The sequence below is a fragment of the Saimiri boliviensis genome, chromosome X, assembly GCF_048565385.1.
Source record: "Saimiri boliviensis isolate mSaiBol1 chromosome X, mSaiBol1.pri, whole genome shotgun sequence".
Taxonomy (NCBI): Eukaryota; Metazoa; Chordata; class Mammalia; order Primates; family Cebidae; genus Saimiri; species Saimiri boliviensis.
In genome coordinates this window covers 45,277,167-45,292,046 of record NC_133470.1, presented here as the reverse complement: position 1 = coordinate 45,292,046, position 14,880 = coordinate 45,277,167, and the positions used below count along the sequence as shown (strand labels likewise).

The 14,880-nt window shown below is 53.4% G+C and overlaps 2 protein-coding genes across 5 annotated transcripts; both read right to left on the bottom strand.

The window, feature by feature from the left end:
* Nucleotides 1–88: 88 nt before the first annotated feature.
* On the bottom strand, nt 89–3,637 carry PLP2 (proteolipid protein 2). Its single transcript, XM_003939569.3, has 5 exons — nt 3,377–3,637; nt 2,205–2,357; nt 2,002–2,097; nt 765–855; nt 89–516 (listed from the first exon to the last, which is right to left on the bottom strand). Exons 1-5 carry the CDS (start codon nt 3,470–3,472, stop codon nt 494–496), a joined length of 459 nt encoding a protein of 152 aa, XP_003939618.1. The 5' UTR covers nt 3,473–3,637; the 3' UTR covers nt 89–493.
* Nucleotides 3,638–8,773: 5,136 nt separating this feature from the next.
* Nucleotides 8,774–12,709, bottom strand: MAGIX (MAGI family member, X-linked). 4 transcript variants are annotated; one of them, XM_010350226.3, is made up of 6 exons: nt 12,541–12,709; nt 11,578–11,724; nt 10,626–10,708; nt 10,325–10,552; nt 10,054–10,225; nt 8,774–9,329 (listed from the first exon to the last, which is right to left on the bottom strand). In XM_010350226.3, the coding sequence occupies exons 1-6, from the start codon at nt 12,587–12,589 to the stop codon at nt 9,019–9,021; spliced, it is 990 nt and encodes a 329-aa protein (XP_010348528.1). In that variant the 5' UTR covers nt 12,590–12,709; the 3' UTR covers nt 8,774–9,018. The 4 variants fall into 4 exon arrangements, with proteins under 4 accessions (XP_010348528.1, XP_039331339.1, XP_003939615.1 ...); XM_039475405.2 differs by having other exon boundaries at nt 10,093–10,225; XM_003939566.4 differs by lacking the exon at nt 10,325–10,552 and having other exon boundaries at nt 12,541–12,708.
* Between the last annotated feature and the right edge of the window lie 2,171 nt (nt 12,710–14,880).

Genomic DNA, 14,880 nt, shown 5'->3' with positions numbered 1-14,880 from the left:
GGCTTCTTTGCCTCCTTGCCCCAGCTGTCTCCGCTCCATTTCTCCCTCCTGATGCTTGAAATTTACCCACATTTGATGAAAGGATTACTTTATTCATTATCATATATTTTAACAATATGTTTATTATTTATCCCTCTACAGAACCACCACCCACACCGAGGAGATTATTTGGAGTGGGTCACATCCTGGGGCCTGGACTCTGAAATCTAAGTCTCCCTTCCTCATTTTGTGACTCAGGTGGGGGCATGGTTCAGGCAGAACTGGTATCTCCTATTGGATCCTGCCGAGGGAGGACCTAGGCCCAAGCATAATGGTGGCCACACCCAGGAGGGTTGATTGGCAGGCTAGAAGACAAAAGTCTCCCAATAAAGGCACTTTTACCTCAATGAGGGGGTGGGATTTGGTTGGCTGGGAATGTTGTTGTGGGGATGGAGAGGTGTATTTCAGTGGAGGAGTTGTTTGCAGACTGCAGAGAGAAATGAGGGGAGTTCGCCTACACCGGGCCATCTGCGGGGTCTGCAGGTGAGGAAAAGAGAGAAAGCAATTGCTGAATCTATATGCCCATTTTTAAAAACAAGATCCAAAGTCCATGAACATTTTATGCACAAGAATACTGAAGCTTATGATACCTGTTGGTACAAAAGCCCATAAGAACCAATACTGGACAGAGTTGGCATTCATGTCTTTAAGAGATTGCTTTCCTTCTCTCCTCTGCCCTCTCAGCAATCCCCTTGCCCCCCACCAACACACACATACACACTTACCAGTGGGGGCTGCTGTATGTCTTGGCTGCCGAAAGGGGAAGGTGACATAGGCATCATAGCCAAAGAGGCATGTAGCGATTAGGCCCAGTACCTGGGGGACAGGATAGGAGTCGTGGGGTTAGATTAAGTAGTCAGGGTACTCAGTCTCTTACCTTCTTGTATTCACCACCTCCAGCACCTGCCCCATGCAGGACGGGACTGAAAGTTGGGAAGCCAAAGAACCCCAGGGGAAGGTCAAGAGAATGCATCCTACCCCACCCTCCCTCCTCCTATGCTTCAACACAGGGAGGTCACACTGTGGCCCTACATGTAGCATGCACAATTCATACTACTTTTTTTTTTTTTTTTTTTTTTTGAGACACTGTCTCACTGTCACCCAGGCTGGAATACAGTGGCATGATCTCAGCTCACTGCAACCTTTGTCTCCTGGGTTCAAGTTATTCTCCTGCCTCAGCCTCCTTAGTAGTTGGGACTACAGGTACCCACCACCATGCACGGCTAATGTTTTTAGAAGAGACTGGGGTTCACCATGTTGGCCGGGCTGGTCTCAAACTCCTGACCTCATGATCCACCAGCCTCGGCCTCAGCCTCCCAAAGTGCTGGGAATACAGGCATGAGCCACCCTGCCCAGCCCCAATCCCTACTACATTTGGGAAAAAGTTCTTTTTTTTTTTTTTTTTTTTTTGAGACAGAGTTTCGCTCTTGTTACCCAGGATGGAGTGCAATGGTGCGATCTCGGCTCACCACAACCTCCACCTCCTGGGTTCAAGCAATTCTCCTGCCTCAGCCTCCCGAGTAGCTGGGACTACGGCACGCACCACCATGCCCAGCTAATTTTTGTATTTTTAGTAGAGACGAGGTTTCACCTTGTTGACCGGGATGGTCTCGATCTCTTGACCTCGTGATCCACCCGCCTCGGCCTCCCAAAGTGCTGGGATTACAGGCGTGAGCCACGGCGCCCGGCCTGGGACAAAGTTCTTGCAGATGGTAGTCTAGTGCATTGACAAAGGGGCCACCTGTTTGTACTTCCTATCCTTGTGTCTGACAAGGGACTGCCCTTCGCAGCAAATGAAGACCTTGGGAGGTAAAACCAAGGCCTGGGACATGCATGCCCTGAGGACAAGTGTGACTTGCTATGGATCACAGGCTTTCTGCTAGAAGCACAGGCAGAATTGGCCCCTGACAGGTTCCTCAAACCCTTCCCTCTGTGCTTCAGAGCTGCTCCCATGACCTTTACCCCTGCGACGATTTTGGAGTGGTTTCCTCTCTCAACAAGGACGACAATGGAGGTGATCAGGTAGAGGATCGCAGCTATGAGGGTTCTGAAGAAATCCTGTGAAGTGTAGGGAGGAGAAGAGGGAAATCAGCATCCAGAGTTCCCCAGACAATCCTAATTGCCCAGACCCCTCCCTGGCCTTGCCATTGTTGACCCCTTCTCACACTCCAGGGCCAGTTGATGAATGGTATCTTGCTGTGCAGGTCACACATGTAGACAACAAAGAAAATAGCAGCAAGGATCATCTCAACCACGGACAGGGAGGAGTAGCCTGGTGTGGAGGCACTGAAGCAGATCAGGATCACCAGGCATAATATCTGGAAAAGGGAACATGGGAAAGGAGACCTAAGGGCTGAGGCGATTGGTTTAAATTGGGGGTCCTATGTTTGGATGCCTACCAGGGCTAGGGAAATGACACATAATAATAGCTAAACATTTTTTGTGTGCTCATTGTGTTCCAGATTCACTTAATCATCACCACAATCCCATGCTGGGTACTATTATTACTCTAATTGATAGATGAGAAAACTGAGGCACAGAGAGGTCTAATGGCTTGCCCGGGGTCACCCAGCAAGTAAGGGGTAGACTTGGGTGCCTCAGTTTCTTCCCCCTTTCCCTTCTAGGATATGGGCAGCCTGAGGGGAGTGGCGCTGCCAGGTGTTTTGCGAGCCCCGGTGACGCCGGCTTTGTGGCCTTGACCTAGGCGGGACACCCAGTTCCCCCAGCAACCCCTTTGGGAAGTGGTAAGAGTGACACCAGAGAGGCGGGACTCCGTTAAAGGCACCGCACCCCTTCTACAAGTGACTCAAAGGCAGCGCCCACTTTGAGGAGGGTGGAAACCCCGAAAAGCTAAGGATATCCCGCCCGGCCTCAGACGGGCGAGGAAGAACTGGCAACGGGTGGGGCGCTCTACACCGCGGGACTAGCGCGGGGGGGCCCACCCCAACAAGCCCTGCCCCTGGGCGCGCTGCCAGCCCGCCCTCCGGTGCCCAGGCCGCGCCACGCCCTGCCGCAGGAGGCCCCCACTTCCCCCTGCCCCAGGACCCCTTCGATGCGTCCGCTGATGAGTCCACACAGGCTCCCCCTACGCAGCCCTCCGTTTGCGTTATAGGCTTCTTGCCTCACCCCGGGGCCACTAGATCTCAACCACCTTCTTTTCCAAACCCCACCGACTCGCCGTGCGCCCCGGGTTTCGGGCCTTCACCGTGAACCCACCCACCTGCACCCCACTGCCAAGCGCCCCGGCCATGTGCCCGCCTCACCCGGACCATCCGGTTCTGCGTGGTCCAGCCACCCCATCCCGCTTTTACCCACGCGCCTGCCCCAGGACACTCACAATCTCAGCAAACAGGAGGATTCCCTTTCGGGTGCGCGAGAAGTTGGTGCAGGCGGCCCAGCAGCCGGGGGCCGAGAGGCGATCTGAATCCGCCATGGCATGGGCTGGAGTCCCTGGGGCCTCGGAGGATCTGCTCGCTTGCTCGTGGGTTCGAGGACTCTGCACACCCAGCCGTCTTGCCCGCCGTCTGGCCGGGAAGGGGGCCCCGGGGCGAAGGAGGGAGTGAATCACCGCGCAGAGCTGACGCGGGCGGGGCCGGAGGGGGCCGGGCCAGGTGGCTGCCGCCCCGGAAGCCCCCTCGCCCCGCCCGCCAAGGATACTCCCAGCCTGACGCACAGCCCCCAGGGCGCCCCATTGGCGGGATGCGTGGTAGCTGCAGGTACCAGGAGCAGTAATAGCGGGACCCTTCGCCTTTTTGGAATGCAAATGTACCCGAGACAGCTTCAACTTAGAACCAAGGGAATCTGGCTTTGGGAGGGAGTGACTCAGTTTCCTTAACTGAATAAAACGGCCGAGGCGGAGTTAAATCCCAAAGACTTGGGACCCAGTACGTTGCCAGAATTCAGAACATTTTTTATTTCGGAGTCTTCCTGTGCATATACTCTCAGCCGGGGTTTGGAGCTGACGCGTTAAAAAAAATAGAAACAGCCGGGCGCGGTGGCTCAAGCCTGTAATCCCAGCACTTTGGGAGGCCGAGGCGGGTGGATCACGAGGTCAAGAGATCGAGACCATCCTGGTCAACATGGTGAAACCCCGTCTCTATTAAAAATACAAAAAGTTAGCTGGGCATGGTGGTGCGTACCTGTAATCCCAGCTACTCAGGAGGCTGAGACAGGAGAATTGCCTGAACCCAGGAGGCGGAGGTTGCGGTGAGCCGAGATCGTGCCATTGCACTCCAGCCTGGGTAACAAGAGCGAAACTCTGTCTCAAAAAAAAAAAAAAAAAAAAAAGAAAGAAAGAAACAGTGTTTATTCAAGAAAAAGCATGAACGTTCACAGTAACTGGTTAAGGATTGAAGAGTGTTCCTTGGCCGGCCGCGGTGGCTCATGCCAGTAATCCCAGCACTCTGAGAGGCTCAGGTGGAAGGATTGCTTGAGCCCAGGAGTTTGAGATCAATCTTGGGAACATAATCGTCTCTACAAATAATTTTAAAAATTAGTCTAGGCACGTGCCTATAATCCCAACTACTCGGGAGGCTGAGGTGGCAGGATTGCTTGAGCCTGGGAGTTCGAGGCTCAGTGAACCATGATCACGCCACTGCACTCCTACCTGGGCAACAGAGAAAGATCCTGTCTCCAAAAAAGGAAAAACAAAGAAAGAAAAGTGTTCCTCATTAGATCAGGTCAAATTTTGTAACCAAATAGTGCCTAACTCGTCAGAAAACCACCAGTTTACAGAGCTTTTTGTTCTCTAGAATTTTGGATAATGGATTGTGGACAGTGGAAGAAACCTCTGAGCAGTGATGGGAATAAGATCCTGCCCGTGTAAAGGCTGTGTGAGAACAGGGCTTGGTGAGCATTGAGCTGATAAGAAATAGGGCAAGCCTTGTTTCTAATGTTAGAGCCCAAGACCAGGAGCAGTGGCTCACACCTGTAATCCTAACACTTTGGGAGGCCAAGGTGGGAGAATCACTTCAGCTTGAGTTCGAGACCAGCCTGGGCAATGTAGTGAGAGCTTGTCTCTATTAAAAAAAAAAAAGAAGAAGAAAAAAAAAAACAACTTTTTTTGTAATGGTGTTAGAGACCAGGGTCTGATTCTGTGCTCTGCAATCCCAAGGAAGTCCAGGAAGTCCTGGCCCTAAATGTTGGGCTTCAGTTTCCTGGTTCTGAAGAGAGGGGCCAGTCAGCACAATCGTACATGAGGAATAGGAAAGTTTATTTCTGGGGGATTGGAAAGATGAATGGACAGTTCCTGGGGTGCAAGGCTGGGTGACATTTGTAGACACTTTATTTATTTTTTAGTAGAGACGCAGTCTCGCTATGTTGGTCAGGCTGGTCTTGAACTCCTGACCTCAAGCAATCCTCCTGCCTTGGCCTTCCAAGGTGCCGAAATTACAGGCATGAGCCACCACACCTGGCTGAGTGTGTTATTTTGAGCAGGTTATTTCCCCCAGCTCAGCCTTAATTTCTTCATCTAAGACATGCATCTGGTCTCCTGGAATCAGAATCCCAGAGGTACCCCGAGGGACATACTCTCCAGACTAGATGTTGCTTTTATTCTTATCTCATTTGAAGTGGAGGAGAATCATAACTGGGTGGCCAAGAGGATTCAACCCAAGGGCCTGCCTGCTCACTCTGCCCACACAGGGCCCCTCAAAACTAAGGAAAGAGCACCCCCCTTCAGTCCAGGTTGCTGGAAGTGGGAGTGAATAGTGGAAAGGATGAAACATACTCTTCCCAGTGATGAGTATGTGCTTGCCAACTCTGTGAGGACACATCTGAGTTTCTGAAACAAGACAAACCTGGTTCCGCTTCAGCCCCCTGTTGTCAATGTCCTTCGCTCGGTGCTTCATATACCTGGCTTCTGCTCATTCAGTTCCCAGCTCAAGTGTTACGTCTTCAAAGAGGCCAGAAGCCCACCATCATCTCCCACAATATAACCTCCTTCATAGCTTCATGGCTCTCACTTCTCTCTGAAATTGTCTTTTTTTTTTTTTTTTTTTTTTTTTTTTTTTTTGGATACAGAGTTTTGTTCTTGTTGCCCAGGCTGGTGTGCAATGGCGCAACCTCCACCTTCCAGGTTCAAGCAATTCTCCTGCCTCAGCCTCCTGAGTATCAGGGATTACAGGCATGTGCCACCACACCCAGCTAATTTCGTATTTTTATATGGGATTTCTCCATGTTGGTCAGACTGGTCTGGAACTCCCAACCTTGGATGATCTATCTGCCTTGGCCTCCCAAAGTGCTGGGATTACAGGTGTGAGCCACTGCACCTGGACTTTTTTTTTTTTTTAATAAGGTCTCACTGTCATCCCAGCTAGAGTGCAGTGGCAAAATCATGGCTTGCTGCAGCCCTGACCTCCCGGGCTCAAGTGATCCTCCCACCTCAGTGTCCCAAGTAGTTGGGACTACAGGCATGAGCCACCACACCCTGCTATTTTTTTCAACTTTTTGTAGAGGAGGACTCTCTATGTTGCCCAGGCTGGTCTCAAACTCATAGGCTCAAGCAATCCACCCGCTTCAGCCTCCCGAAGTGCTGGGACTACAGGCACGAACCACCATGTCTGTCCTGAAATGGGTTTTGTTGTTGTCGTTATTGTTGTTGTTTGAGACGAAGTCTTGCTCTGTCACTCAGGCTGGAGTGCAGTGGCACAATCTTGGCTCATTGCTGCAACATCTGCCTCCCGGGTTCAAGGAATTCTCCTTGCCTCAGCCTCCCGAGTAACTGGGATTACAGGCACCTGCCACCATGCCCACCTAATTTTTGTATTTTTAGTAGAGATGGGGTTACTCCATGTTGGTCAGGCTGGTCTCAAACTCTCAACCTCAGGTGATCTGCCAGCCTTGGCTTCCCAAGGTGCTGGGATTACAAGTGTGAGCCACTGCGCCCAGTCTGGTTTTTAATTTATTCATTTTCTTGTCTTTTTTGTCTAACATCTGTTTACCCTCAGCTACACAAAGATAGAAATATTATGTCTTGTTCCTCCAGCATCTCCACAGTACCTAGCACAGTGCAATGTATACAGTTGGGGTTCAATGAATATTTGTCAATGCAGGTGAAATTAAGAGGACAGGCTTGGAAATCAGGCTTTGATTAAATCTTGCTTTGACCCTCTTCTCTCAAGCTATCTGCACTCCCTGGGCCTCGCTTTCCTCCTCTGTGAAATGGACATATTTGGATCATTGAGTGGATGTGCAACTACTGTAGATGAAAATAAATATTGCAATAAAGCCAGTAGCAAAGATAAAACTAAGTACATGCTGGCTGGGGTTACTATTATTAGTCTCCTGGGTGGGACTGTATTTATAGGACTGGGGCTCTTGAGCCTTTTGCTGAGTTCTGAAGAACCACACCTCCACCAGGCTCTAAGTCAGGGGTAGCTGGAAGCCACCCTGGCACACTCTCCCACAATGTCTATGTACAGCTTTAACCACTCAGTGTTCGCCTCTTCACCCTCCAGCTCCCAGCTCTTGCAGCTTGTCTTCTCCGTTCCTCTTTCCTCTCCAAGGCCACCTGGACTCTCACACTCGGGTCCTTTAATTTCTTTCTTTTCTTTTTTCCTTTCTCTTTTCTTTTCTTTTTATTTATTTATTTATTTATTTGACATGGAGTTTCAGTCTTATCACCCAGGCTGAAGTGTAATGGTGTTAATCTCGGCTCACCACAACCTCTGCTTCCCAGGTTCAAGCTATTCTCCCTCAGCCTCCCGAGTAGCTGGAACTACAGACGCATGTCACCACCCCTGGCTAATTTTTGTATTTTTAGTAGAGACGGGTTTCTCCATGTTGGTCGACCTCAGGTGATCCGCCAGCCTCTGCCTCCCAAAGTGCTGGGATTATGGGGGTGAGCCACCGCGCCCCACCAGATCCTTTAATTTCTTTCTTCCTTCCCCGTCTTCTCCCCACAGGGGCAAAAGTTGCCCATTCCGTCAAACCACAGCTTCCCTCTTGGGGGGGGATGGAGCCGAGTGCTCAGGATGTGGCGACAGCGGAGGTGACTGGACATTGCTCTCCTCTGCCAGCGCCTTCCTCGCGGCTACCCCGGTTGGAGTCCCGCTGGCCATATAAGCCCTGGCTGTGGAGCTCTGTTCCCAGGGTGAAGGAAACTCTGGGCCTCTCCCAGGGCCAGGAACGCCCAGTGTGTGGCGTGTGCACACAAGCCGGGCTGCAGTTCTTCACCATGTACGGAAAATGGGGGCACGGCCCAAAGGTTCTAACAGCCTTTTTTAGCCCGGCCCGCCCGGGGGCGCTGACTCACACCTTCCCTGCTCCGCCCCAAAGGGGGCTCCAGGTCCCCAGCTGGTGCCCTGAGAGTGGTAGCCTAGGTGCCAGCAAAAGCTGGCCGACTAGGCCGGAAGTGGGAGACCACAGGCCCCTGGCGAAGGAAGCCGCCCTGCTTCGCCCGACGTCAGCTGAGGGTCTGTGGGTACACTGGTGTAGTCCCGCCACGACAGGCCCACCATGCCATGCACAATAATTTATGTGTGAGCCCCTGCACACCTCCAAAAAGGTGAAATGAATGAATAAGGAGAGGAGCAGGAGACGGTAAAGAGAAAAAGAATGGGGAGAAAGCACGCCGGGCTGAGAACCGGCAGGCAGAAGCAAAGATCTGTGTGCAAGCAGGAGACCAGCTGCACGAAGCACGTCAGCGATTACTCTAAACAGGATCGACCCACTCGCTCCTTTACAGACTGCTCTGAGCAGCCCTACCCCGCCTCGAGCACCTGGCAAGCCAAGACCGGGTCGAACCATTTTATTACACACACACACCCCCGCCCGCCCCAGAACCAGAAGTTCAGGCTGGCCGGGCTGGAAGGGTTGTACCACTGACGCTGAGAGGGGAGTGCGGGCAGAGCCACTGCGGAGCGGGAGGGGGGACCAGACCAAGTGGAAGCTCTGGGGAGGTGACAAGAGCGGGGCGGCCACACGCGCCGGATCCAGGTTGGGCGGTAACTAGTGAGCCCCGAGCCGCCACAGGTAGGCTCAGTGCCTCCGCCTTCCGGCTGCCTTCTCCTGAGCGAGCTGCGCTGCCCCCCGGACCCCTAGGGTGCGCAAGAGCCGTTCCTCGCTGGGCACTAGCCAGGGACCCGGGGAACCAGGGGTCTGATCGTTGGGATCCTCAGTGAGGCGCTCAGGAGGAGAAACCTTGGGGCCACCGGCGGCTGCCTCTGGTCTAGGCTCCGGGCTGCCCCGGGTCTTCTTGAGTGTCGTCCGGGATGGAAGGTGCTGAACTGGGGAAGTGCTGCTGCTGCGAGACCCCATCGCCTCCGGCCCTCCAGGATCTGGGCTGCGATCTGGCAATGGCGGGACTACGGGTTAGATTGGGTGGTGAAGTAGGGAAGGGAAATCAGGGCTTTTGGCCGAGGGTGGACAGAATAACCCAAAGGCTGTGGGAGACGGAGAACTTGGCCCTTAGAAAAATCTCCTCTCGAGGCCTTCTGGGGCCAGCACCGCCCCTCACAACCCTAACACCTCCTTTCCCGAGACCCCTCCCCTCCTGGATCCAGAACATGCCCCTCAGAAATCATTTCCTACAGTCTCCAAAGGAAATCAAGCCCCTCTCATCTAGGATCCCCTACTCTCTCCTCTCATCCCACCTCCCTTGACTCCCAAATCACAGACTCTGTTCTTCAGAACTAGACCCGATACCCTCTGGATCTCCTTCCCATTTCCTCCCCGGTAAGATCCACTCTGCCTTCCCCTCTAAGAACTAAGACCCTTCCTTCCAAACACTTGCTTTTATCCCAGACCCCTTCCCTTCTCTCTCCACAGTACCTGGAAAGCCCATCCTCTGAAATCCCTATCCTTGGGACTGACACCCCTCCCTGCCCCTACTTTATTCCTATCCTGGGACCCTGGGACCCTCCCTGCTCCTACTTGTGAGAATACCATGACCTCTTGCATACTCTCCCCACAGAGACCACCAAACCCTTCCTACCCAGAATCTCAGCCTCTCCACTCTGTGAACCTCTCCCTTCTCCTCACTGATCTCTGACTTCTCTTCCCTGGGAAACCCACCAACTCCTTTTTGGGGCTCTCCCACCCCTTGAGGCTTGCCAGGGTGGGTCTCTAGAGGCCGATGAAGCACCAGGTGGAGCTGGGGGCCTCCAGCTCGGATCCGCTCCACAGCCTGGGCATGGGTGAGGCCCTGCGTTGACTCTCCATTGATGTGAAGCACGAGGTCCCCGACCTTCAAGAGTGCAAGTCAGTAGTGTTGGAAAGGCAAAAGGAGACCATCCCAACAAATGGAGAGATAGCACCTACCAGTGGAAGGGGCTTCAGGGCTCACCTCCAAACGACCACAGCGCTGTGCCGGGCCATTCTTCAGCAGCCCGCGCACGGACAGCGGAGCATCCCCAACCACATCCCGGCCCCCACCTAAGGTGAGGCCAAAGCCTGCGTGACCGCGGACCAGCTCCACAGAGAAGTGACCAGAGGCCTGGGAGGGCTTTGGAGCACTACGTGCCTTACCCTGGATCACTTGGGGAGGCTTGTTACATGTCTCTAACCGACGGTGCTGGAATAAAGGACATAGGTGTACATAGATTGCCCCGAGGCAGGTGGCCTCTAATAGAAGGATGAGTTGGTACCTGGGACGGGTGATCCACAATAGTGGCATGAGGCAGGCGACTGTCTGTGACCTCTATGTCTGCAGAGTCCAACACACTAACAGCTGGGGAATAAAAGTGGTGGAGAGGACTGTGGGGGGACATGCCATGGAAACTACCTAGGACCTGCTCCCTGAGTTAGCATTCTAACCTCATCTATTTGCCTAGCCCCTGCACCTCATTTACAAACTGGCCCACCATTTCACTAGGCACCATCCCCTCAAGTAATCTTTTAAAGGCTCTCAGCCCAAACAAATAACTGTTCGGACCCCACCTTCTTAACAAACAATCCTGGGCTCACCCATGTGAATAATCTTCCAGGCCTTCCTATCTCCCTCTAATAACACGCAGAACACATCCCTCAAATAACACCATTCGGCCCACCCTGAAGGGTGCTACTCCAAAATTTGGCTCCCAAACCTTCCAGAGCACACCCTCTGATTAGCCTCTAACCCTCATCCCATTCCTGACATCTCAAGCCCCGCCCCTATGGGCCTATAGGCTCCACCCCCGTGACTCACATTTTAGGCCTGCCCCTCCGCTGCATGCCCGCCCCCAGCACTCTCCAGGCCCCACCTCCTCGGAAATGACCCTGGAAGCCTCATCGGCCAGAACAGGGATCCAGCCCCGCATTCTCACTTTTTTTTTTTTCTTTTTCTTTCTTTCTTTTTTTTTACTCCTCCTAGACTTCAGAAGACAGTCCCGCACTCTCAACTGATCTGGCCCTCGCCTACTGCGATAACCGTCACGGACTATTTTAGGATAACCCCAAGGCTCCGCCCACTCGAAGCAGCCTCCGAGCCCCGCCCCTCCAAATCGCACCCCTTGGCTCCACCCAAGACAGGGCAGTAGCTGCTGATCCCCAGGGCCTGACCCTCTGAACCCAGCTCCTCTCCGAACCTGCCCCCCGGGGAGGCCCCGCCCCTTCACGCACCCTCCTTGGGACGCAGGCGCAATGTGGCACCTGCCCTGCGTACCAGCGCCGCCACGTCGCCCGCAGCTCGCGCCGCCAGGGGGCGCGCGTCCAGCCGCGCCAGGAGCTGTCGCGCGCTGGGGCCCGCCGGCTGAGAGGTTCCGCGGCCTGGGCGGGAGAAGGGGACAGGTCAACGTCAACCTTCGGCCTCGGCCCACCCCCACGCCCTCAGGATACCCGGGGATCCCTGGCCACTCCCTCAATAGTTCCGGAGGTCGCCGCTGTCCCTCCCCTCACCCGATCCCAGACCATCGCGGGTAGCCGGTGCACCCCCGCCTGCCCTCACGGTGTCCCTGGAGATTGCTCTTTGACTGTAATAGTCTTGGACACCTCTTAACACCCTGTGAAGTCCTCGACTGCCCCCTAATCACCCTGGACGCCCAACTCTTCGCCCACGATATCTCCGGGGACCCCGTTTCCCCCAGATATTCTAGGAGAACATGACCTGACCCCGTAGCCCTGGGTCCCCCAATTTCCACTCTAGGTATCCTAGGCAACCTCTGCTATCCCCATGAATTTCCTCAGAAGGCCCCTTCCCCCATGACCCATGTACCTCCAGATTCCCCCTCCACAGGTCCCCAGGGACCCCAGCTCCCCTACCCTCAGCTCACTACAGACCCTGAGAGCTCAGGTGTCCCCAGTGACCACGGACAGACCCCGCCCCGCACATCTGCACATCTCCCTGGAGACTCCTGAGAGCCCCTCCCTTGCTCTGGTACGCGGCCCTTTCGCTCGGGTGTGGGGGTGTATAGGGGACCTCAAGTCCAGCCTCCATCGCTGGGCCCCTGCCCCCTGCCAGCGCCACTTGGGCGCCAGAGCAGCTCTGTTTACCACCTGTCAGAAGAAAAAAATGTGGAGCGGACAGGCCGGAAGAGGGTGGCAGCAACTCAACCTGTCCTTCCCCAACACCCCCAATCCCTGTACCTCCTCTGCTCCCCTTAGGGTCCGCGGCGCCCCCTGTGCGCGGCTCCATAGCCAGTAGCCGCCGAGTAGACGCAGGGCAGCCAGCGACGAGTTTTGAGCGCTGCGGCGCGCTCGCCTGGCGGTCTGCCCAGGCCCTGGAGGCTGACGCTGGCTGGTCCCGTGCCTAGCTCCTGGACCCGAGCGGTGACCTACCTGGCGGCCAGCAAGGAGGCCAGGCTGTGGGAGCCAGCAGGAGTGCTTGGCCTCAGGCTGCTGTAGGCTCCGCGCTCTGTCAACTAAAGGTCCTAGTTAGAATTTAAAATCAGACCATACCAACTGTTGCTGAAGATATGGAGGAAATGGAACTCCTATACCACCAGTGGAAATGTAAAATGATGTTGCAACTTTAGAAAACAGTTTCGTAGTGTTTTAAAAGTTAAACGCGCCGGGCGCGGTGGCTCAAGCCTGTAATCCCAGCACTTTGGGAGGCCGAGGCGGGTGGATCACGAGGTCGAGAGATCAAGACCATCCTGGTCAACATGGTGAAACCCCGTCTCTACTAAAAAAAAAAATACAAAAAATTAGCTGGGCATGGTGGCGCGTGCCTGTAATCCCAGCTACTCAGGAGGCTGAGGCAGGAGAATTGCCTGAACCCAGGAGGCGGAGGTTGCGGTGAGCCGAGATTGAGCCATTGCACTCCAGCCTGGGTAACAAGAGCGAAACTCCGTCTCAAAAAAAAAAAAAAAAAAAAAAAAAAAAAAGTTAAACGCAGCGGCCGGGCGCGGTGGCTCAAGCCTGTAATCCCAGCACTTTGGGAGGCCGAGGCGGGTGGATCATGAGGTCGAGAGATCGAGACCAACCTGGTCAACATGGTGAAACCCCGTCTCTACTAAAAATACAAAAAAGTAGCTGGGCATGGTGGCGCGTGCCTGTAATCCCAGCTACTCAGGAGGCTGAGGCAGGAGAATTGCCTGAACCCGGGAGGCGGAGGTTGCGGTGAGCCGAGATCGCGCCATTGCACTCCAGCCTGGGTAACAAGAGCGAAACTCCGTCTTAAAAAAAAAAAAAAAAAAACGTGGCCGGGCGTGGTAGCTCACGCCTGTAATCCAAGCACTTTGGAGGCCAAGGCAGGTGGATCACCTGAGGTCGGAAGTTGAAGACCAGCCTGACCAACATGGTGAAACCCATCTTAAAAAAAAAAAAAAATTAAACATACATGGCCAGGCACAGCGACTCATGCCTATAACCCCAGTGCTTTGGGAGGCCAAGGCTGGGGGATCACCTGAGGTCAGGAGTTCGAGACCAGCCTGACCAACGTGGAGAAAACCCGTGTTTACTAAAAATACAAAATTAGCCAGGTGTGGTGGCATGTACCAGTAATCCCAGCTACTCAGGAGGCTGAGGCAGGAGAATCACTTGAATCCAGGAGGCAGAGGTTGTAGTGAGCCAAGATCTCACCACTGCACTCCAGCCTGGGCAACAAGATCGAAACTCTGTCTTAAAAAAAAAAAAAAAAAAAAAAAATTAAATGTAAGTGTACATATGAGCCAACCATTCCACTCCTGAGTCTTTATCTGAAAGAAAGCATACATCTATACAGCCTTGTCTTACAAATGTTCATAGCCAGTTTCATTTCTTGTCTTATTCATTTAGAACTACTGTAACAAAATATCGTAGACTAGGTGGCCTAAACAAGATGTTTCTCACAGTTCTGGAAGCTAGAAAATCCAAGATCAAGGTGGCAGCCAATTTGGTTCCTGGTGAGGTCTCTCCTTTTGGCTTGCAGATGCCAAATTTCTGTGTCCTCACATGGAATTAAGAGAATAAAGGAGGCCAGGCGCGGTGGCTCACGCCTGTAATCCCAGCACGTTGGGAGGCCGAGGCGGGTGAATCACGAGGTCAAGAGATTGAGACCATCCTGGTCAACATGGTGAAACCCCGTCTCTACTAAAAATACAAAAAATTAGCTGCGCATAGTGGCGCACGCCTGTAGTCCCAGCTACTTGGGAGGCTGAGGCAGGAGAATTGCTTGAACCCAGGAGGCAGAGGTTTCGGTGAGCCAAGATTGAGCCATTGCACTCCAGCCTGGGTAACAAGAGCAAAACTCCGTCAAAAAAAAAAAAAAAGAGAATGAAGGAGAGTAAAGGGGTGAGAGAGCGAGACACACAGAGGCAGAGATCGCTCTCTTTTCTTTCTTATAAGGTTACAGTCCTAGCTGATTAGGGCTTCACCTTAATGACCTCATTTTGCCTTAATTTCCTCCTAAAGAAGCTATCTTCAGATACAGTCACATTGGAGGTTAGGGCTTTAACATATATATTTATGGGTGGACACAATCCAGTCCATAATATTTGTTAATAT